The following is a 25,356-nucleotide window of genomic DNA, read 5'->3' as shown; positions in this document are numbered from 1 at the left end:
TGAAAATATTCGCCAACTGCCCAGACATTGAAAAAACTCCTCCTTAGTTTGATAAGGAACAGCGAATATTCTCTTCGTTATTATAAGAGAGAGTGAAATGTGTGCATAATTGAAGGTTTCTGGCTCTTACTTTGTGATCTGTTGACTTAGGTTGTACAGCACCTTGGCCCTGCAACTGATTTTTATAAGAAACTTGCTTTAGATTGCTCAGGGCAGCAGACTGCAGTGGATCTGTTCCTTTTAAGTTCACAATATTCCGATCTGGCTTCTCTAGGTAAGGCGAAACAGTCGTTTTTATGGGTTTACATAAACATTTTTAACACATGATTAAATCTGAGCTCTTCAGCTCTCAATATGTTGGGTAGCAAGGCATGTGAATTAAAAAGATAATATCTATGAACATTAATTAGTAAACTGTAAAGTACTATGTTGTTGTTATTGTGTGTTGCCGTTGAGTCGATTCTGACTCATGGCAACCCGCACCCATGTGTTACACAGGAGAACTGCTCCATAGGATTTTTGTGTGTGTGTGCTTTCAGTGAAGGTTCACAGCTCCGGTTAATTTCTCATTCAAAAATTTATACATATATCGTTTTGTGACATTGATTGCAACCCCCACAATTTGACAGCACACTCCCCGTTTCCACCCAGGGTTCCCTGTGTCCATTCAACCAACTCCTGTCTCTTCCTGCCTTCTCATCCTGCTCCTAGACAGGAGCTGCCCACTTGGTCTTGCATATCCGATTGAACCAAGAAGTACATTCCTCACGTGTGTTGTCTTCTGTCCTATAGTCCTGTCTAATCTTTGTCTGAAGAGTGGGCTTCGGGAATAGTTTCAGTTCTGGGTTAACAGAGTGTCCGGGGGCCATAGTTTTGGGGGGCTCCTCAAGTTTCTGTGAGACCATTAAGTCTGGATTGTTTACATGAATTTGAATTCTGTTCTAAGATTTTCTTCTGCTCTGTCCAGTACTGGCTGTTGTGTTCCCTGGCAGGACAGTCATCCTTAGGGTTTTCTTGGCCATAATCTTAATGCAAGCAGATCTCTAGGGATTTTATTCTGTGGTACCACTGTGTGGGTTCGAACTGTCAACCTTGAGGTTCGCATTCAAACACAAATATAGCAGGATTACCTTAACCATTCTGCTCAACAGTAAACTTTATTATATGTTACATTTTACCAATGTTTGTTTGCTCAAATTTATATATTCTTATTTTGACAGCTTAGGTTTTCTCATTATGATGTAGATTTCTTCAGAATATAGGATCTGTACTTATTATATGAATAAGTAGTATATTATTGTTTCTGTAGCTAATACTTTTTATAATTTCTCTCTAAAGCTTGTATGTCCAAGTATTCTGCAGGGTGCATCTATTATTATCCATCTTTCCACTGTACTCACAATCCTTCACAAGCAGAGAAGTTACAAAAGGACCTAAAACGTTACCTCACAAGAAAAATTGGATTTGAAGCTGTTATGAGAATAAGGTGTACTAAAGGTATGAAATTATAAAAATTATGCTTTATGTTACATACTTGTGTCAAAATTAACACCTAACGATGACTTCTTACCATAGAGGATTTGCTTTTTGATCCAGGTAGAGTCACCTGGTGTTTTAAGTAAAAAAGTATATATACTTACTGATTAATCATTGCCCAATTTTTTTATGTAACTTGAATAAGTGGGCAAAAGTAATGGTTTGCTTTATTCAAAGAGAAACCTAAAAGAAAGCCCATATTGGAACTGATTTTAAAAGGAGAATTAAGGAAATAGGAAAGATTGTAAAGAAAATTGTCAAATTAAGGATCTTGGCCTGCGTAATCATTGAAATAGTCCTCAACTACATTTCCTTGGTTCTGTGTGAATGTTTGTTTTTAGGGATTCTCATGCCTTATTTTACATCTAAAATGAGCTGTACAGTAAATTTCATTTGTTTAATTTTGTATGTTTGCTCATTGTCTGACTTCAAATCATATATGAGAAAATATTAGTAAGATTAGTTACCAGTACAAGTTAAATACACAGTCTCACTTTGATATAACCTGCATTGGTTTTTTTGTATTAGTGTTTTAGAACCTCAACCCACACTCCAACCCTACCTCTTCAGTTATCCTCTTGGTTCAAATTCAGAGGCATCTTTGACTTTCCAAAGTAACTTTAGCCTGAGGTAAACATACTAGTGTTACTTCATGTTTTATATCTAGATTTTTGTTTCATAGGTCTTTCAATGCACACTTTTCATGGAAACTTCTTCGTTCGTTCCACTGATTTGTTATCCCTGGCCAATATCAATCCTGATGCTGGATTTGCGGTACAGCTATCAATTGAAGAAAATTTAACAGATACTTCTTTAGTGTGCTTTCAAACAGCCCTGTTATATACATCAAGCAAAGGTAGTGTTAACAGAAATTAATTATAGCCTGCAGCAGTAACTCACCCCTCCTTTCACATGCTCTTTAGTACTGAGGAGGAAGAATGAACATTCAGTAGGAAGTAATGGAATTTACATTAGTTACTCAAATATATGTAGTTCTTTTTTTTTTTTTTTTAACTCTTATATTTGAATCTTTAAATAATATCTTTTTAGACTCATGGAAGGCCTGTGTTCACAGTAGCATATGCTTCTGGTAAACCTCTCATGCAAGATCCAACTGTGCCATCCTTAGCATTACTTCTTGCCCCATAAAATAAAAAATTCTGCGTAGCAGTTAAGGCCTTTATTTATTATTTATATTTCTTATATTTAACTATTGGATATAATTTAGAATGCGTGACATTAAAATAAAAGGCAGAACCTATTTGTCACAGGTTGAATTATGTCCCCCCAAAAAACGTGTGTATGAATGTGGCTGGGCCATGATTCCCGGTATTTTCCTGTATGTTGTAAATCCTGCCTGTATGATGTTAATGAGGGAGGATGGGTGGCAGTTGTGTTAGTGAGGCAGGACTCAGTCTGTAAGATTGGATTGTGTCTTGAGGCAATCTCTTGAAATATAAAAGAGAGAAGCAAGCAGAGAGACGGGGACCTTTTATACCATCAAGAAAGCAGTGCTGGGAGCAGAGCACATCCTTTGAACCCGGGGGCCCTGCCCGGAGAAGCTCCTAGTCTGGGGGAAAATTGATGAGAAGGCCAACAGAGAGAGAAAGCCTTTCCCTGGAGCTGACACCCTGAATTGGGACTTTTAGCCTGCTTTACTGTGAGGAAATGTTACAGCTCTCCGCTAATGGTATTTCTGTTTTAGCAACACTAGATAACTAAGACACTATTGTTCAACTAGATACAAAATACATTGTTCCTAGTCTGCCTTCAGATTTAGAGTGTTTACCAGTTGCCATCAAGTCGACTCTGACTCATGGCGCCCCCGTGTGTATCAGAGTAGAGCGGTGCTCCATCAAGTATTCAGTGGCTGCTTTTTCAGAAGTAGATCTTTAGGCATGTCTTCCAAGGCAACTAACTGTGGGTGGACTTGAACCTTCAACTTTCTGGTTAGCAGCCCAGCATATTAACCATTTGCACCACACAGGGACTTCAGAGAGTGTTTAATCTGCTTTCAAACCTATTAGTTGTAAGACTTTGTTTTTACATTTCAAACTTCGGTTGATGATTTAATCTCATCAAAATAATAACTTGAATAAAATTTTGACCTGTTCATTTTATTTCTTTCTTGGTGTAACGTATCTTGCAGTGACATTTCTTCATCGTTTTGTTTAGGTGAGCGGAGGATTAGAGTACACACACTTTGTTTGCCAGTGGTAAGTTCACTAGCAGACGTGTATGCAGGAGTGGATGTACAAGCTGCCATCTGCCTTCTGGCAAATATGGGTGAGTAAAAAAGTGAGGGAACAGGTGAAACTTATGTTTAGGGCATTTTTATTTTAACCCTAGAACTCCCTTTTTGAAAGTATTTGTTTTACATTTTCATTTACTGCAGTATGAATTGGACTGTTCTTATATTTCTTACTAATTCTTTAAAAATCTTTTGGAGGATTCATAATCACTAAAAACTGCTAGCAACTCATATTTCCTTCAACCAGTGAATGTATAAACAAATTACGGTGCATCCATACAGTGGAATGCAACTCAGCAGTGAAGAAAAGTGAGCTATCGATGCATGAACAAACATGGATGAGTTACTTAGCATTATGCTAAGTGAAAGAAGCTAGACCCAAAAGACTACATATATATAATTCCATTTATATGACATTCTAGAAAAGGGAAAATTATAGGGTTGGAGAATAGATCAGTGATTGGCAGGGGCTGGTGAGGGTAGGGGAAGGGTTTTACTACAAAGGGACAGCACAGGGGGACTTCTGGGGGGTGATGGAATTGTTCTGTATCTTGTGGTAGTGATTACACAATTGTGGATTTGCTACGTAATAACCATAGAACCATACACCAGAAAAAGTAAATTTTATTGTATGTAAGTTAAAAAAACAAAGTAAAAAACAGTCCTTTAAGGAATTAAGAAAATGTTGAGTTTTTTGTTTTGCTTTTAATGGATTTGCCTTCTAGATGAGTTTGGACATGAAATGAGCCTTGCTGTTTTCCATATAGTCCTGAAGACAAAACAGTCAGTGTTACTTGGAGGAGAATTAAAGTAGCATTTACTAAGGGATCCCAATTTTAAGAATCATTTTATATCTAGATTTCAAATTAATTATACATGTAATTTTATTTTTAATACTTGGACATACATATAGATTATCCCTATATTTTAGTAAAATATGTGCTTGAGGAAAATCAGTTTCACTCTGATACCTGGCTCACCAGTGTCTGAGAAGGCCTAAGTCCGGTTTACTCTCTCTTTTATTTGTTGACCTGGGAATACTTTGACAAAGAAGGTTTTAGAGGATCACAAGGGGTATCTCAGATTAAGGAATTTACATTGGCTGTACGGAAACAAATGATAATTTATACTTGGGGCTTTCATTTCAATAATGGAAACATCCCCAGGGCTTTTTCAGAAGTAGATGGATGATACACATTCTCTAGTGTTAATAGTGGCTCAGTGTTTTTAGACTTGAGAGATTAAAAAAAAAACTCCAAAAGAATGTAGACTTGTTCTAATTGTCTAATTTATTCAGTCAGATTTAGTTAAGAAATAATGTGTAATCATCAGACACTTGTAAAATGAGGGAACAAGTAGGAAGCATATCTCTAGCCAACACACTGAATTTTTGTTTTTTTTTTAAATGAAGCATGGAAATTTTGTCTCTTACTGATGGCATTCATTGCAAGCTAGTGGTTAAATATCTTTTCATTTTGGTTGGTTTTGGTTGTAGCTGTGGATCGATCAGTTTCATCAAGTCTGTCAGATGCAAGAGATGCCTTAGTGAATGCCGTGGTGGATTCGTTGTCTGCGTACGGCTCGACCGTCTCCAGTCTACAGCGCTCCGCGTTGATAGCACCCAGCGCCCTCAAGCTGTTTCCTCTCTACGTTTTGGCCCTTCTCAAACAGGTAGCTAATATATATAGTTATATTTAATAAAGTTTTTCTTTTAATTGTCACATACGTAGGTGAAGAGATGAAACGCAGATTTTTTTTTTTTTTAATGATTAAAGATTTATGCTATTTAGTATTTGCAGAGTTTCGAAGACTAGGAAAGGATCAGTGGAAAGCAGAGGTGTTCACGTAGCTGATGACTCTTGTGAAGGCGAATGCCTGCTTCCGTAGTGTGTGTGAGCAGCTTGAGTCACGGTGCGCTCACAGCACGCTTTTAACGTGTGCTTCTTGAAAGAGGCTCCGAGGAAAAGATCTGATGTCTGTTGAACGTCTTTCCTTGTGTCAGGCCTCATGTTTTATTGTTAACATCAGCTTATTTAATCTTTACAACAGCCTAAAGAGGTTATTTTCCATGCTTGTCTTCTGATGACAGTATAGCTCAGAGAAGCTGAGTAACTTGCTCGGTGTCACGTTCCACCTATTAAATGTCAGAGCTGAGCATGAATCCAGGTCTGCTTGGCTTTGAAGGTCATGCTTTTTCTGTGATTGATGGTATATATTCGTGTTCATATTTGTCCACTGTCCTTATGTTTTACTTGAAAAACTTACATGTTTTTCCTTGTAGAAAGCATTTAGGACTGGTACAAGCACACGCCTGGATGATCGTGTATATGCCATGTGCCAGATAAAGTCACAGCCACTTGTTCATCTAATGAAAATGATTCATCCCAACTTATACAGGATAGACAGATTGACAGATGAGGTATGACTTCTTTTTGTGCATTGGAAATACTTAAATTTGAATACATTTGACTGTCTTGATTCAATAGCTAAGGTGATAATGTGTTATGAATAGTTTTTTCCATCATTTCCCCCCTCCCTCTATGGTGGTAACAGATTAAATAAGGACACTAGCTATGGATCTGATTGGAAGATAGGACTATCAAACACTATCTATGGTTATAGAGTTTTCAGAAATAGTTTTATGTCGGAAGTTATTCACTTTATAGTTTTGGTTATGGTATTTGTTAAAAATTAAGTTATAGAGTGAACATTGCCATCTATATTTTGTAGATATTGGCTGTTTCTGATATGATCATATTGCAGTTTTGATCATACTGTATCCAACTATATATAATTCTAGTATGCAAGTGTGTAGTGTCTTTTTTTCTTGTGCTAAAACTATACTCTTTGGAATCTTTTCTGTATTGTCTTACTAGAGAAATGTAAAAAACTAGCTTGCTATGCCATACATTCAACTGCTTTTTAATATATCCTGACCCCAAAAGGTAAATATGATAGATTGTTTTACATATTTATGTTTTTACCTTTATAACTGGAATATATTTGACTGTCTTGATTATACAGCCATGGTGGTAGTGTATTATCAATAATCATGTGCATCCTGTAAAATTGTCAGATGTCATTTTTCAGCATTTCATGGAGATGCAGTGACCATTAGCTTCTGAACTGTGATGACAGTGATACAATCTCACTCACATTCTTTTTCTTTTCAGGGTGCAATACATGTTAATGACAGGGTTGTACCTCAGCCACCTCTTCAAAAATTGTCCGCAGAGAAGCTGACAAGAGAAGGTGCTTTCCTTATGGACTGTGGCTATGTAAGCACTCTCTTCTGACAAAGTTTAATACTGTGCTAGCTGACAAAAGGAAGAGAAACACAGGGCCCAGCTCTATTATCACAGAGCAGGCAGTGAAAGGTAGATTGGGAGCTGAGAGGGAGTACATTGGCAACTGGCACAAGAGGTCAATTTATTTTAGACTTTTATAGTTGAGTATCATTTTATTATCATAGATTAATGCATTTTCTTATCATGGATTGTATGTACTTGACAAAGAGAAATGAAGAGATAAGGTCCTATCTTCAAGGACTTTATTATTTTAAAAAAAAATTTTTTTTTTTTTTAAATTTATCATTTAGAACCATAAAATTCAAGGGTACCGCATAGTTTGTCTAGTTCAACTTACAGGCATTGTTGGAAATCACATTAATTATTAGGAGTGCAGGAGAAGTCATTGGGTGGTGGTGAGGGTGTCAAATCTTCAAGATAGCTTCATGAGTATACCGTCCTGAACAGGAAAAGAATTTCAGCAGACACAGAAGAGGGGAAAATCATGAATTAAAGAGGCAGTCATTGCAATAGTGTATGGAAAAGAGAGTGAATCAGTTATCCAGATTAAAGCATTCATTCCTTTTAGAAAAAAGTGAGAAAGAAAGTAAAATGAATTTTATCAGAAACCTTGAATTTTAAACAAAGAAGTTATGAACCACTGTTGATTACTGGATTTAGATTCACAATTTACCAATTAGAGGTTTTATTTTTATGTTCGTTCCTACTTTATTTGAAATTGTACACTTTACCTCTTTTATACGTTATAATTTTTAGAAGGTCCTGGTTCAATGCTTGGCTACTAACTGAAGGTTGGTGGTGCAAGCCTGCCAGCGACTCCACAGGAGAAAAGACCTAGCAACCTCCTCCTGTAAAATTACAGCCTAGGAAACCCTATGGGGCAGTTCTACTCTGTGAGACCTGAGTTGCTGTGAGTCAGAATTGACTTAATAGCATACAACAGCAACAACAACAACATAGCTATTGGGTTGTCTTGGCTGATTAGGGAGTTGTAATATTTTGTTGCTTTTTGTTTTTAGACTTTTTACATTTGGATTGGAAAAAGCTGCAACAACAACTTCATAGAGGATGTGCTTGGATATCCTAATTTTGTATCAATACCACAGAAAATGGTCAGTAGATTTTTTACAACTTTAACTTTGTTTGTTTTTAATTGAGACAAAATTCACATAACATAAAACTCAACATTTTAACCTTTTTAAAGTATAAAATTCTGTAATTTTTTAGTATGCAACCTAACACTATTATCTAATTTTAGAACATTTCCATCACTCCAAAAAGAAACCCTTAATTCCCAATTCTTCCCTCTCCCTACCCCATGGCAACCACTAATGTGCTTTCTGTCTCTGGATTTGCCTGTTCTAGATATTTCATATAAATTGAATCATACAATATGTGGCCTTTTGTGTCTGGCTTCTTTCACTTAGCATGTTTTCCACAGTGGTTCAGAGCTTGGCTGCTAACCAAAAAGTTGGCAGTTCAAGTCCACCAGCTGATCCTTGGAAACCGTATGGGGCAGTTCTACTCTGTCTTGTAGGGTCACTATGAGTCAGAATAGACTGGACAGCAACTGGTTTGGCTTTTGGTTTATAGCACGTGTCTATACTTCATCCCGTTTTGGTTACTGAGTAGTATTCCATTCTATGGACCTACCATTTTTTTAATCCACTCATCTAATATTGATGGACATTTGGATTGTTGTCACCTTTTGGCTATTGTGCATAATGTTGCTATAAACTTTGTGTACAAGTTTTTGTGTGAACATATATTTTCAGTTCTCTTGAGTATATGCCTGTGAGTGGAGCTGCTTTGTCATATGGTAACTCTGTGTTTAACTTTTTGAGGGACTGCCAGACTATTTTCTGACAACTTTTACTTTTGATTTAAATTATTTTGCTGATGATAAACATAATTTTTTCAGCCGGCTTTTACTGTGTATGTGTTAACGCCAGGGAAATACAATTCTGAAAGCAGTTCTAATATTTAATTAATTTGAAAGTACTACCTTATTCTTGGATATTGTAAATACATCATTTCTCCTGAAATTAATATAAATTCAGTGTAATCCTTATTACAATCTCTTGTTGTTTGATTTTTATGAGATTTTGTTTGTTTTTGTATTTTGACAAATTAGCACCAGACTTCATTTCTTGGAATTAACAAGTGAGGACAATGAGAGAAGTTTGAAAAGAGAATAGTACTAGTGAGTGAGGAAAGCGTATGAAAAATGAGTCCTACCAAGTAAAATAGTAAATTTTATTTTAAAGCTATATATTATTTAAGCACTATGATACACGGTAAACAGATCAGTGGAACAGAAAACAGTTCAGAAATAGATCTAGTTCGTGAAAATTACAGTGTAGTAAAGATCGCATTTCAAATGGCTGAGGAAGAGAATGGAGTAGCATATATGCAAAATCAGTAGCCAACATTATTCTCAACAGAGAAAGACTGAAAGCATTCCCCTTGAGCGTGGGAATGAGACAAGGATATCTTTTATCACCGCTCTTACTCAAATTCTACTGGGACTCCTAGGCAGAGCAATAAGGCAAGAAAGGGAAATAAAGGGCATCTGTATTGGAAAGGAAGAAGTAAAACTATCCTTATTCCAGATGACATGATCCTATATGTAGAAAATCCCAGAGACTGCACAAGAAAGTTATTGGAACTAATAGAAGGATTCACCCAAGTGGCAGGGTACAAGATCAACACATAAAAATCACACTGACAGAGTTCTTCTACACTGAGAAGGAGGATTCTGAAAAGGAAGGCAAGAAAATAATACTTTTACAATGGCGCCAAAAAGGATAAAATAACTAGGAATAAACTTAAACAGGGACGTAAAAGACTTACACAAGGAAAACTATAAAACACTACTGCAAGAAACTAAAAGAGATCTACATATATGGAAGAACATTCCATGCTCATGGATTGGAAGACTTAACATTGTGAAAATGTCAATACTACCCAAAGTGATCTATAGGTATAACATAGTCCTGATGAAAACCCCAAAAACATTCTTTGATGAAATGGAAAAATTAATCTCCAGCTTTATATGGAAAGGAAAGAGGCCACAAATAGCTAAAGCAATATTGAAGAAGAAGATTTCAAAATTTACTATACACCCATGGTAATCAAAATAGCCTGGTATTGGTTCAGTGGTAGACACATAGACCAGTGGAATAGAATTGAGAACCCAGAAGTCATCCATCTCTGGACAGTTGATCTTTGACAAAGGGTTGAAGCCCATAAAATGGGGAAGAAACAGTCTCTTTAACAAATGGTGCTGGCAGAATTGGATGTCTATTTGTAAAAAAAATGAAACAGCATTCATATCTCACACCATGCACAAAAACTTACTCAAAATAGATCAAAGACCTAAATGTTAAAGCTAAAGCTGTAAAATTCCTGGAAGATAACATATGGACAAAACTAGGGGACCTAATTTTCGGCATAAACAGCCTATCAAACACAACTAAAAACACATGGATGATAGGAGATAAATTAGATAACAGGAACATACTAAAAATTAAATACTTGGACTAATCAAAAGACTTCATCAAGAGAGTAAAAAGAGAACCTATAAACTCAGAAAAAATCTTTGGCAATGTTTTATCGGATAAGGGTCTAATCTCTAAAATATATAGAAAACGTCAACAACAAAAAGACAAACAGTCCAGTCAAAAAATGGTCTAAGGACATGAGCAGACACTTCACCAAAGAGGGTATTCTGATGGTCAGCAAATACGTGAAAAGATGCTCTCAACTGTTAGCCATTAGAGAGATGCAGATCAAAACTACAATGAGATACTATCTCAACCCTGCAAAAATGGCAGTGATCAAAAAAACAGAAAGCAACAAATGCTGGCAAGGTTGTGGGAGATTGGAACTCTTATACATTGCTAGTGGAATTGTAAAATGGTACAACCGCTATGGAAAAGGTATGGTGCTTCCTCAAAAAGCTAGAAATAGAAATATCCTATGATCCAGCACTCTCACTCCTAGGTATGTGTAAGAGATATAAGATCAGTGACATGAACAGACATATACACACCTATGTTCATTGAAGCATTATTCACAATAGCAAAAAGATGGAAAAAACCCGAATGTCCATTAATGGATGAATTGGTAAACTGTGGTACATACATTCAATGGAATATTACGCAACCATGAAGAATAGTGAGGAGCCCGTGAAACATTTATAACATGGATGAATCTGAAGGACGTGCTGAGTGGAATAAGTCAATCACAAAAGAACAGATATTGTATGGTCCCACTATTATAAAATGTCAAAATAGATATACACACAGAAAGCAACGTTCTTTGATGGTTACCAGGAATGAGAGGGAGGGGAAGAGGGGAGCTCTTTTTAGATAGTAGAGAGGAAGAGTGGAGCTCTTTCTAGATAGTAGACACTTGTTATTTTTGGTGATGGGAAAGACAATACCAAATATGGATGAAGTCAGCATAACTTGACCAAAGTAAATAGAGACACTAATAAGTACACAAGAAAAAGGGATAATTTCGATAAATACTATAACATATACAATTTTGCAACAACAGTAACAATAACCAAAAAATATATGTGGTTACACAGGTAAATATGTATGCATATATGTATATAGGAAGACATATGTGAGCAAATACATGTGCATGTATAGTTGTGTCTGTAGACGTAGATATATTCACACGTTTGTGTGTGTTGCATACCAAACCAAACCCATTGCTGTCAAGTTGATTGCAACTCATAGTGACCCTGTGGGACAGAATAAAACTGCCCCATAGGGTTTACAAGGAATGACTGGTGGATTTGAATGGCTCACCTTTTGGTTAGCAGATAAGCTCTTAACCACTGTGCCACCAGGACTCCTGTGTGTGCTGCGTATATATACATACATATATATATATATGTATATGTATGTATATATATATAAAGCAAAACACATACGGGTTATAGTTACAGAGGCTTCCTAGTTACAGAGACTTCCCAAACAACTAGGAGGATTGGTTTACTGGGTACTGGGTTAAAAGGCTTAGTATCATATTCTAGGGAAACTACTTAGTCAATTGGCCTAGCATAGATCATAAAGATAATGTTCTTATAGTACGTGAATCACAGCCTACATGACCCCGAGACCAGAAGAACTAGATGGTGCCTGACTACCACTACTGACCGCTGTGACTGGGATCACAACAGAGGGTTCCAGACAGAGCGGGAGAAAAATGGAGAACAAAAAAATCACATTCACAAAAAAGACCAGACTTATGATCTGATAGAGACTGGGGGAACCCCTGAGACTATGGCCCTAAGAAAGACACTCTTCTTACCTGGAACTGAAGCCATTCCTGGAGACCCCCTTCTAGCCAAACAATGGACAGGCCCATAAAATAAACAGTAACACCAGAGAGGAATGTACTCCTTAGAACAATCAATTTTAAGAGATTGAAAGGGCAGTATTTGCCCAAAAGCAGAGATGAGGAGGCAGGAAGGGGGTGGAAATCACACATTGTAGGGACTAAAACCAAACTATCAAATGAGAAAGTCTCTCTGTAAACTTTAATCTAATGCACAATAAAAAAAGATAACGTTCTACATCCTAGTTCAGTGAGTATCATCTGCGGTCTTAAGAGCTTGTGAGCAGCCATCTAAGATAGAACTATTGGTCTCTACTTTTATGGAGCAAAAGAGGAGGAAACCAAAGGCTCAAAGAAGACACTAGCCCATAAGACTAAATAGCCCACACAAACCACGATTCCTAAAAAAGAACTAGATGGTTCCCAGCTACCATTACCACTGGTTCTGACCAGGGACTCAATAGAAGGTCCTGGATAGAATGGGAGAAAAATGTAGAACAAAATTCAAATTCCTAAAAAATGGCAAGACCTATTGGACTAATAACTCAAGAAATCCCCAAGACTGTTACCCTAAGATACCCCTTGAACTTGGAATTGAAGCTATTTCCCGAGGTCACCCTTCAGCCAAATAATGGATTGGCTTATAAAGTAAATAATATCAGCCATGAGTTATGTGCTGTCTTAAACAATCAACTGTATGACACCAGACAGTCGACATTTACCCAGAAGCAAAGATGAGACGCCAAGGAGGGAAAGGGAAGCTAGATCAACGGAAAGAAAACAAGCGGAATGGAGATGAGAATGCTGACCATTCTCAAAATTGTAACTGATGTCACGAAACAATTTGTATAAAAATTGTTCAAGGGGAACTTAATTTGCTATGTAAACTTGCACCTAGAATACAAAATTTCTTTGTTTTTTAAATGGAATATTAGAAAAATTCTCTTAGGACTACTGATTAGCCATGGGGGTGAGGGAGAAGCTGGATATTTACCTTATTCTTACATCAAAATAACTTTCAAATGGATCAAATGTTTAAACATAAAAAAGGAAAGCATGCAAGTTACTAGAAGAAACGTTTATGAATGTATTTCCTTATGATATAATGGATAAGGCCTTTGTAACTGTGCTATGTCAGTAATAAAAATAGTAAATCTGAGACCATAAAAATAAAATATTTCTAACAAAAAATACCACAAGTGGGTGGCCTTAAAGAACAGAAAAGTATTTTCTCAAAGTTCAGGAGGCTAGAAGAGCAAATCAGGGCATGCTTCTACGGACAGGTCCTTCTTTGTCTATTTCAGCTAGTAGCTGCCAGCAGTCCTCGGCATTCCTGGCTCGTAGATGCATCTGCCATGTACCATCTGGTTTCATATGGCATCTTACCCCTATATGTGTCTCTTTGTCTATTCTGCTCTTTTTATAACTCAGAAGTGATTAGGTTTACACTACTATAAGAACTCAAGAAAAGGTTTAAACACAGAAGAAAACATTCTTTGATGGTTGCGAGGATGGGGAGGAAGCGTGAGGAGAATTCACTAACTAGATAGTAGACAAGAATCATCTTAGGTGAAGGGAAGGACAGCACACAATACAGGAGAAATCAGCACAACTGGACTAAAGCAAAAGTTAAGAAGTTTCCTGAACAAAGCCAAACACTTTGAGGGATAGAGTATCTGGGGCTGGGGTCTGGGGATCATGGTTTCAGGGAACATCAATTGGCATAACAAAGTTTATTATGAAAATGTTCTGCATCCCACATTGGTGAGTGGCATCTGGGGTCTTAAAAGCTTGTGAGCAGCCAGCGAAGATGCATCAATTGTTCCCAACCCACTTGGAGCAAAGGAGACTAAAGAATACCAAAGATATAAGGAAAATATTAGCCCAAGAAACAGAAGGTCCTCAGAAACCAGAGACTCCATCAGCCTGAGACCAGAAGAATTACATGGTGCCTGTCTACCACCACTGACTGCTCTGACAGGGATCACAACAGAGGGTCCCAGACAGAGCCAGAGAAAAATGTGGAACAAAATTCTAATTCACAAAAAAAGACCAGACTTACTGGCCTGACAGAGACTGGAGAAATCCCAAGACTATGGCCCCTGACACCCTTTTAGCTCAGTAATGAAGTCACTCCTGAGGTTCGCCCTTCATCCAAAGATTAGACAGGCCCATAAAACACAATGAGACTAAAGGGGCACACCAGCCCAGAGGCAAGGACTGGAACGCAGAAAGGGCCAGAAAAGCTCGTAATAGGGAACCCAGGGTTGAGAAGGAAGAGTGTTGACATGTCATGGGGTCTTTAACCAGTGTCATAAAACAATATGTGTACTAACTATTTAATGAGAAGCTAGTTTGTTCTGTAAACCTTTATCTAAAGTACAATAAAAAAAATACTTATATTTGGTTAAAAAAATAAAACCAGAAAAACAACAAATTGGGATAATTATCTGTAACTTATATGACTGAAAAGGGGCTGATTTCTCTAAGTTCATTTATAAGTCTATAAGAAAAAGACTTAAAATGAAAAAAAAAAAAAAAAAAAAACAGTTACCACGGAGTTGATTCCCACTCATGGTGACCCCATGTGTGTCAGAGTAGAACCGTGCTCTATAAGGTTTTCTGTGGCTGATTTTTTGGAAGTAGATCACCAGGCCTTTCTTCCAAGGCATCTCTGGGTGGACTTGAACCACCAACTTTTCAGTTAGCAGCCAAGTGCCTTAATCACTTGTACCATTCAAGGACTCCTAAGAGTAGATAATTCACGGAGGGAAAATATAATAGTGGCCATATGAAATGTTTACCCTTACTTGTAACTAAGGAAAACAGAATAACACGAAAGCATTTTTTTTCCATCTACCAAATTGATAGATTTTAAAGTTTGATAATGCAGAGGGTGTAGGGCAACAGGTGCTTTCAAACACTATTGATTGAAGCATGCATTATTATTAGTACTACTTTTGTGGAAAGCAATTTGACACTGCCTGCCAAAATCACATACTCTATGATGCAGTGGATTACGGTGCTTCCAAGAATATGTGCCATATACATATATTCATAGAAGTTTGTATATGTACACACACAAAAGCTTGCATTGTTAAATAAGTTATTAAAAAGAATAAAGCCTGAAGAGAAATATGCATAGTATGATCCCAATTGTTTTTTCAAAGAATGTATTCCTGAGTGACATAAACAGTTAAACACTCGACTCTTAGCCGAAAGGTCGGTGGTTTGAACCTGTCCAGAGACGCCTCAGAGACAGGCCTGGCCATCTGCTTCCAAAAGGTCGCAGCTTGAAAACCCTGTGGAGCAGTTGCACTCTGCACACATGGGATGATCGTAAGTCGGAGCCAACTTGCAGGCCATCAGCAACAGCTATGTGTACTTAGAAAATACTTGAAAACATTCACATCAACATGGAAATGAGGTATAGGGTAGTTTAGGAACTGTTTACATTATGGACTTCTGAATCGTTTTCTACTTTTTTATCTTTGAGCAGGAATTACAAATACTGTTAACTCAAACTTCTCTATTTAAGTTTTATTACATACTATACGCTTGAATCATTTAATTTATTACTAAATTGGCTTTGAAAAGGAAAAAATCTGTTGTTTTGGTAAAAGAATAGACTTTTAAGTCTTTTAAAATAACTTTGCACTTAGTTTTTAGTGCTCTGTATTTCCTTAGTAGTGGCAATCTTAGACCAGAGCAACAGTATATATGAAAAATATAGAGAACAGAGTTAGAGAGAAAAGACTGTTAATACTCAGTTTTTAAGTTATTGCCCTAGCTTAACCAGGCCTTTCCTACTGGTAATCTAATTTGAAGAACTGTGACCATGAACTAGACTTCCCCTCTATCAAGTAGATGACCACTTTCTGCATTGAGAAAGAGGGCTGCACATTGAGATACAATGTAGATGTGTCTAATTTTAATGTTAGCTGAATTACCAGTCAGGGTGTATTATGTTAATGGCACTAGTACTTTCCCTGAAAGAGTAGTGATTTGGGAAACAAATTCCACAGCCACTTTTCCTGTTTCTTGCATTTTTGCTCAAATTTTCACAATCACATATAACTGCTGAGACACCCATTTTGAAATAGTATTCCATTCATTTACAATTAGGAGATTTATTCACTTATATTAGTTATTACAAAGCTGAACTTTACCCATTAGTCAGCAGAGAACAAAAATGAAGCTTTATACCTCGAAAGTATTTAAACGCCACCTTTTCAAAACAGGAGCCCTAGTGGTGCAGTGGTTAAGAGCTATGGCTGCAAACCAAAAGGTCGGCAGTTTGAATCCACCAGCCGCTCTTTGGAAACCCTATGGGGCAGTTCTACTCTGTCCTATAGGGTCACTGTGAGTCAGAATTGACTCAAAGGCAACGGGTTTTTTTTATTTTTTTTAACAAACCAAATTATTTTAAGCTTATTATTTCTTCCGTTCTCTCCACCCACAGTTGTTGAAACAGTAGGCTGCTGTGGGAAAATATTTCAGATACGTTATTTAGATAAGCTTTTCTTAAATAGTAGGGATGTTCCTCTTCTATTAGAGAATTAGAAAGAAGGTATAGCCTTAAATGGACATTGTGAAGTAATTTTCAGCCTAAACAGTTTGGTGTGATAAAAAGAATATCAGACTGGAAATTAAAAGACCTGCTTGTAGGTGGCTTCTGCCACTAAGCCTGTGTGTGATTTTAGGCAAGTCACATCACTAAATGGTTTCTCAAGTTTTTTCCATCTCTAAAATTTTTTACTCTTAATACTTAAGTATTACAAATTCACCTATATGGCTATGAGAGATTTATCTCGTTCTCATATTTAGTTGTATCCTGTAAGACTAAATTATTCTAGTGCTAGGAAAGAATCATGTTGACAGTGACAATACACACCTCTGATTTTGAAGACCTGACACAGGGACAGTCATGTCGTTCCATCTGCCATTGAAGTTACAGAAGTAGTGACTGAGACCAGTTTGTAATTTAAAGTGAGAAAACTCTGAAATGGTTTGAAAATACATTTATATATCCAAATTGATTGTTAAAATTCCTTACCCTTTTTTAATAGCTAAAGGAAATGTGACATTCTACCAGAATAGCTACTATTAGAATACGGTATAAAAGATCTTAAAAAATCAGAATAGGGCTAAGTGGATTTGGAACTTTGAAGTAGCCCCCTTTGTTTGAATATTTTCTTTGAAAGAAACCTAATGGCACCGTACCAGTGACCTACTGATGTGAAGTAGAGTATGAAATAGAGTGCTGGCAGTTGGTTGTTAGTAGTAGGAATCATGATTTATTTCTAATACTGCTAAAGCCTATGAGAACAGAAATAATTTTCTAATTATATTTCTTTTACCAGACGCATCTTCCCGAGCTAGATACACTTTCATCGGAAAGAGCTAGATCCTTTATCACTTGGCTTAGAGACAGTAGACCATTCAGCCCAATTCTGCACGTAGTAAAGTAAGTGCTTCTGTAGTTTAATTATGAAATTGTCTTTTCTTTGTGCAGACTGTGTGGAAATTGCTTGCCTTCAAAGCAAACTTTAAATAATTTTATCAAAATATATCCTAGTGATACAATGCTGTTACTTGATTAGTAGCCCCTCTGTTCTATTATATTAATACTTTTTAAATGCAGTATAATCATTCTTAGCTTTTTAACAATATGCATTTTTAGATAAATACCTTTTTCTCTTTCTCAGAGATGAGAGTCCTGCTAAAACGGAATTTTTTCAACATTTGATTGAAGACCGGACAGAAGCTGCATTGTCTTACTACGAATTTTTGCTTCACGTTCAGCAGCAGGTTTTTAAGTGAAGTGGAATAAAATTGAGTAAGAAGAGAAAGATCTATAACATAGGTGAAGCATAATCTGTCAGAGAAGCGCATAGGAAATTTGAAAGGAAGCCGTTTGTTGTTATCAAGACACAGTGCGTAGCACCCTGTCTGAGGCTTTGGCAAAAGGTAAAGGGGAGGAAAGAATTTGACAGATTTCCTTCAGCCTAAATTAATGGTAATGATGATGCCTTTGCACCAAGTATATTTGAATTGTTTTATGCACATTTCCAGTAGTGCAGCAGTACAGTGCTCTGTTCATTGCAAGCTGGCAAATTTATGTAGCTACGTGGAATGATATGTCATAATGTACAATTAGATCAATTCTTTTTTCTTATAATTGATAACGACATTTCTGGACTTGAACTCTGACAAGAGATGCCAAAAGGCAGTGGTACCGTGTTACTTGTTTTTATGAATTACTTTTTAACAAGGAATGATTCGTATTCATTAAATGAATTCAACATTTTCCCTGTAAAAACAATAGAGTTTCAGTACATGAACTATAGAAAAAAAAATATATATATAATGTACATAAATGTTACATTTGTAAAGAAAATGTAAAAATGTAACTATACAATATGAATTGCTTAAACTGCTGCATTGTTGGGTGACAACTTTTTGTCACAGTTAGAGAATGAAGTTGACTAATACGTATTATGAATTGAGTCCACAAAAGAAACACAAAACTCTTTGTAATTCTGTTAAATCTTTTATGTGGATTTATTTATGATCAGCCTACTAATTAAAAATATTTTGCTTGACAATATGGTATGTTTTTTTTTGTTGAGGTTGGTGGAATTTTTTTTCTAATAGGATATATTGAGTTTACTTATAGGGCAGTTCTACTCTGCCCTATAGGGTCGCTATGAGTCGAAATCGACTCGACGGCACTGGGTTTGGGTTATGTGGGGTTAGGAATGAGATTGCATTCATCAGTTGGTAATATATGTGAATCGATACGTTTTCATTGGTTTGTGAACATTACCAAGCATTATTCTATTTGAATTCGAAAAACAAGTAGCAACTTTCAAAACAGAGTTTATAACTGATTTATGTAAGTATAATCCTATATATTAGGTACATATCTATAATCCATTTATATTAGGCATTTTTTCTGCATACTGAATTATAATAAGAAAATTTTCATAATGTGTGACTAATGCATTTAATTGACTTTAAGAATACTGTCTTGAATTTTGAGAGTGATTTTATTCCAACCAAGGAATCTCGTTTACTAATAGCTTACTTATTACGAAAACTTCTATTTTATTTGGTATATTATGTAAGTCCTGTCAATGAACTTTGAAAGGAAAAAGGTTGTTGGTGTGTGCGGTGAGTGATATTCACTGGATTTGTGCTTTGGTGAATCTCTTTTCTTCGGATAAAAATAAAAGTCCTCTCACATTCTCTGATGGAAATGAGAGGTTAAATGACTCACCCTAAATGACATTACTAATTAGTGACAGAGCTGATACTAAAAGCCAAATGTTCTGCCCACCCACCACCTACTCCTTCCACCATCACCCTTTCAGGACTGCACTTGGCCCTGTACAATGCTGTCTCCAGCAAGGGAGAATTGCATTCAATGTTAGGAGAAACTGCAATCCTTTAAGGACAACCAAATGCTAATTTTACAATGAAAAGTATTTATTTCTACTTTAAGGAAGACAAATATCTTTTATCTTTGGATATTTTCTCATTCATTCAGTAAAAATTTTACAATGAAAAGTATTTATTTCTACTTTAAGGAAGACAAATATCTTTTATCTTTGGATATTTTCTCATTCATTCAGTAAATATTTATAAGCACTTAATATTTGCCAGATATTGCTGTAGACACAAAACAGAATCCTTGCTTTTGTGGAGCTTACGCTCTAGAGTGAGGGTGTGGAGTGCTGAGGAGAGATAATAAATTTATATGTATGTCAGGTATGATGAATGCTATAAAGAAAAAATAAAGCTGGTCAAGGGAAAAGAGTGCTGCTTTTGACAGGAACCAGCAAAGGCCTTTCTGAAAAGGTTATAGTTGAATAGAGACCTGAAGCCTTGTGAATATCTGAAAGAAGAGCCAGTCATTCAAGCAGGGGCACTTTGTGGTGGGTGATTGTAGATGTTATTCTCTAATTGCTGTTGTTTTTTCTGTGAAAGAAGTAGTGGGATTATCAGCTAAGCAAGGGGAAGGCGTGTTAGAGGTTTCATGAAATAGCCTCCTAGGAGAATGAGATACTGAATTGACTAGTGGCATGTAGGAGGATTGGCAGACAGCACTGAGGGCCTGTCTTTGGATTTGAGTCTTTGAATTTGAGTCATGTGCCTTTCTCCTGTAGCCACATATGACTGCTTGGTGGACAGTTGGATTTAACCAGGGTTGAGGTTTTGCCAGGTGGTACAAAGATAGAGGAAAAAGGGAAGTGAAGGTGTATATAAAGAAGTGACTATGTAATTTAAGTAAAGGGACACAAATGGGTGATGGGTAGAGAAAAGGTGGTAGAGTTATTAGTTTGGAGATCCTGTTGAGGTAAAAGAACTACTAGTGTGGATACCAGTGGTGAGCTGGAAAGATAAGAACTGGTGGACAGGAGATGGAATGGTTGAAATTGAGATTTTAGGGAAGCTTACATATTGGTAATGACAAGATCTAGCATGTGACCGTGGGTGTGGGTGATTGAGGTGGTGTTAAAGATAACTGGAGGTGAGCAGGTCCAAACTTAGATCCCAGGTTTTTTAGATGGATCATCTATTTAATTAAGATCACCATGAAAAATGACAGGAGTAGGGTGAAGAGATGGGAACTAAGAGTAACTGCAGTAAGGAAGGTAGCTGGAGATATGCCATGGTCTGAAGGACCTGGGGTAGGAAAGAAGAAAGAATAATCTGGATATTACAAATGAGAAGCAGGAGAATGCCTGTCTGGCCTCCAGAGCCAAGATTTGTGGATTTGGGGATAAAAAATATCCACCCGTTTAAAGGTTTGCAAGGGAGGCGGCATTCTCAGAAGACAGCCAGGTTTCTGTTCACGTATGTAGTGACTGGCATAAACAGGGATATAGGCTTGATGATTTTGATTCTGATGGGAGGTGGATGATCAGTTCCCATCACTTCCTTTGTGGGACAAGTCTGGGTCATTTGTTTTGTGAAGCTGGGAGTCTGAATGAGAGGTAGGGGTATGCTTTTGAGGAGGTCTGTGAGCTTCCTTTTCAGTCCATTGAAACTGTCATTAAAGTCAGTAAGTAGTACTTAGTGTTGGGGGTGGGGATGGGAGCAGAAGTTTCTGCGAGAGCTTTTTGCATATACATCTATATCCTCTCAGATACCACTTGGGTATGAGTTGATCAAAGATTTGTATTTTAAAAGAGTATCCCAGATGATTTGAATAACCTCCTACAACCCCTATTAGAACCATTGTTTAATAAACCCTTTGCAGTCAAATCAATTCTGACTCAAAGCGACCCTACAGGACAGAGTAGAACTGCGCCATTGGGTTTCCAAGGAGCAGCTGGTGGGTTCGAACTGCTGGGCTTTTGGTTAGAGCAAAGCTTTTAACTACTGTGCCACCAGGGCTACTCATTGTTTAATAGGAATACACAGTTTGACTTGCAGAAATGTTATTTATGTACTGCTTTTAAGGATGTACCTATGGGACAAGTAAAAGTGCATCCGTGGAAAGAGAATTCTAAGCATTAATGCCTGTATGTGTGCTAAAGACAGTTTGATAGCCATTTGTGGATCTGACTCTGGGCAACTACTGAGACTGTGAAATGCACGTATTGGCAAAGTGTTATGTTAAGAAAACCATGAGACCTCCTGTTCAAAGTAGCTTCTCATTAAAATACTTTTGAAGACATAAAAAAGACGAAAACTCACAACAAAGCTGAAAACAACGCTGTAGACATTATCTTGATAGACTCGCTAGTAACTGAAAGAGTTTAAGAAAAAAGCACTCAAGCTTTGGTACATGAAACAGAAGAGACCTGAAAAATACAGATTATGATTTACTCATCCTTTTTCTCTGAGTTCAGAGAGAGGATCAGCGTCAGTTGGAAAAATGGGTATCCTCATCCTCCATGTCTTATAGTACCAATTAGAAATACCACTTAATACAAAACAAGAGGGCAGAAAGCATGTGTATATTGCTTGAGCCCAGAAGGTAACCATGATCAGGGGACACAGAGGCTATGAATGCATTGCCTTCTGATGGGACATGAGCTGGTCCAGAAATGAAAGCCCTTTCTTTAGTTCCCATTAGTAAATAATGCACAAATCTGTAGATTGATATTTTTTTGGACCAATAAGACTTGCTTACTAATAACCCACTAAGTGAATCATTAAAGATCACTAAAATTTGTACAAATGAAAATCAGTGTTTCATTAGAGTTTACTTGGGACTGACTCTACTCTTCTAAGAAATCTGGTTCCCACACTCAGATAGTCTGTCAGACAACTGGCAGAAACTACCTTACAGTCAGTATTGAGACATTTTCTCATGAGTCTGTCATCATTGTTGGGAGATGTTCATGGTTTTTGCTGGTATTTTTGCTTTCATGTACATGCTTTTTTAGCATAATATTAAATTGTAGGTTAATTCGATTTGTGTGTAGCAATATGTATATATATGCGTATATTTGTACTATATTTTTCTAGTTTTCTAGTAAATAGATTTTTAAATATATTTTTGGTAGAAGTAAAATAATTATATCTTCATGGCTAAAACAAATATGCATAATCTACCCCTTTACCTTGCTTGTAACACTTTATTAATGATATAGCTAGTAAATAATGTACTAATATTAAGTAACTTGTAAATACAATTAAGGTAAGTGCAATATAATTACTGGGTTCTTTTAAAATTAATAAGCTGTGGTTTTATAATATAAAATCGTGTTTAAGCTCATTCTTCTCTAAAAATAAATAATAAACAACTTCTATATGTTCCCCTCAGTTCTTTATTATTGAGTTATTTTTGCACAGAAGTGAGCGCACTGGCTACAGATCATTGTGAACCACTAGAAAAAAAATTGATGGGCAAAGTTAAAAAGTCCATGAATAGACTGAGTTTATTGTATGATAAAGGTAGCATCTTGTATTAGTAGGGAAAGGGTAAAGTTTTCATAATGCTGGAACTTGTTAACCAGTTGGAAAAATATTAAGAAAGATCCCTTGGTTATATCCCACAACTAAATAAATTCCAGATGCATTAAAGATTTAAATGTTTAAAAAAAAAAAAAAAGGAAGAGAACAAAACCAAGAAGTTCTAGAAAGAAATGAGATGTATTTTTCTGTAATATTAAGGTGGGATAAAATCATGTTGAGGAATCTTTTCAAAGAATGACCCCAGATTTGATTATGTAAAACTGTCGTAAGTCAAAATCTGTAAATAATGACCTGGAAAAAAATAATTGGGATGTATATGATACACAAAAATTCAGACTAAAAAAAAAAAACACTAAAAGGTACTTATAAATCAAATTTTTAAAAAGATAAAACAACAATAATTAAAGAATGGGAAGGGGACATGGACAGACAATTTTCTGAAATACACATGGCCTCTGGACATGAAAACACTTCCATCTCCTGGGACCCAGTGACACACAAATTTAAAGACACCAATAAGATAACTTTTTTTTTTTGCTTATCAAATTGACAAAGATTAAAAAAAAAAATAAGCAGTACCCCATGTTGATCAGGGCGCCAGGAGACGACCCTTCTCTTATCTTATTGGTAGAAATGTAAATTGTTACTACTGGATTCCGCTTTGGTTACCTTGGGAAACATTGGAACTCATCGTTCTACACTAAAACATTGCTTAAATAATTACGGTACAGCAATACAGTGAAATGTCAGGCAGTTTTAAAAATTGTATGACTGTTGTATACCTCAAGGCCCAGTCAGGAAAACAGAAACCACACTAGGTATTTTAACCAAACAAGATTTAATACAGGAAATTGATCACATATGACGGAAGGGTTGAGATGGTAAACAGGCGAGGCAACCCAGAGATTGGTGATAGCTGAAAACCCCTGCCACTCACAGGACTGCAGGGCTAATGGCAAGAGCCTGGTTGCTAGAGCCCAGAAACTCATTGCTGGGGACATCAGAAGCAGCAGAGGGAAGTGGGGAAATATCCTGGCTTCTTCCCTCCTTCTGGTGTCTCATCTGCCAGTGCCTCCCCGTGGGGCCAAACACACGCAGAACCCAGAAAATACGGAGCACAGGCTATGTAGTCTCCAGCAATAGAGCAGAGCAGGGAAATGGTTGGGAATGGATCTGAGAACCAATCGGCACAAATGTCATTGACGTGAAAAGGATTTAGTACATTAATTTAAGTAGAGCAGATTATAAAACAGTGTTTACACTTTTGTCCCATTTTTGTTCATTTTTAAGTAACTGAATATGTAGTGTGGATATATGAATAGAAAAAGTGGAAGTTAATACATCGGATTATTAGCTCTGCATCATGACATTAATGGAGAATTTTTTCTTCTGATAGTATGTAAAAACTAAATTTTCTAAAAATAAATATGCATTATGTAAAAAAAAATACTTTAAAGGTAGAGAAAGAACAGATACGAACAATAGCCATAAAGAGAATGTGGCCAATTTTAAGACAGGAATACCAGGAAATGTAAAGAAAGGACCCTACTGTGCTCCAAGCCAGTCTGCATGAGTGATATCCAGAAATTTAGTAGACTACCCCAATCCTTTTATTAGACTAGAATTTACAAATAGTGATCCATGGTTAAATAAATTGGGAAATACTATATTGTGCCCTGTGTGGTCTGCAGATCCCTGGGGGTTCTTTAGACTTGCTTAGGGGATCTGCAGGATCAAAGCCTTTTTCATACTTCCAAGATGTCTTGTTCAGTGTGTTGGCATTTGCACTGATGGTGCAGAAGCAATGGTGGCAATACTGCTGAAGTGGCACCAGACTGGTCTCGTTGCATTCTTCACCAAATGCATGCACAGTAAATGTGTATATTTGCCAGTTTCCCTTAAGATGTCCTAGATGAAGCAACAAGAGTTAATTTTGTTAAATTTCAATTCTTGAAAACGGGTCCTTTCAGA

At 36.6% G+C, this 25,356-nt stretch overlaps 1 protein-coding gene across 5 annotated transcripts in view; it reads left to right on the top strand.

Moving 5' to 3' along the window:
• Positions 1–23,744, top strand: part of SEC24B (SEC24 homolog B, COPII coat complex component) — a 112,457-nt gene extending 88,713 nt beyond the window's left edge. For all 5 annotated transcript variants that reach the window (XM_064285451.1, XM_064285450.1, XM_064285453.1 and 2 more), the window contains 10 exons: positions 151–274; positions 1,339–1,497; positions 2,219–2,392; positions 3,712–3,822; positions 5,283–5,458; positions 6,069–6,206; positions 6,961–7,065; positions 8,115–8,207; positions 17,814–17,917; positions 18,159–23,744. In XM_064285451.1, coding sequence (XP_064141521.1) covers positions 151–274; positions 1,339–1,497; positions 2,219–2,392; positions 3,712–3,822; positions 5,283–5,458; positions 6,069–6,206; positions 6,961–7,065; positions 8,115–8,207; positions 17,814–17,917; positions 18,159–18,273 — 1,299 coding nt within the window. In that variant the 3' untranslated portion in view covers positions 18,274–23,744. The remainder of the gene's footprint in view (positions 1–150; positions 275–1,338; positions 1,498–2,218; positions 2,393–3,711; positions 3,823–5,282; positions 5,459–6,068; positions 6,207–6,960; positions 7,066–8,114; positions 8,208–17,813; positions 17,918–18,158) is intronic.
• Positions 23,745–25,356: the final 1,612 nt, after the last annotated feature.

Source organism: Loxodonta africana, chromosome 5 (assembly GCF_030014295.1).
Source record: "Loxodonta africana isolate mLoxAfr1 chromosome 5, mLoxAfr1.hap2, whole genome shotgun sequence".
Classification (NCBI taxonomy): domain Eukaryota; kingdom Metazoa; phylum Chordata; class Mammalia; order Proboscidea; family Elephantidae; genus Loxodonta; species Loxodonta africana.
This window is presented reverse-complemented; position numbering and strand designations above follow the sequence as displayed.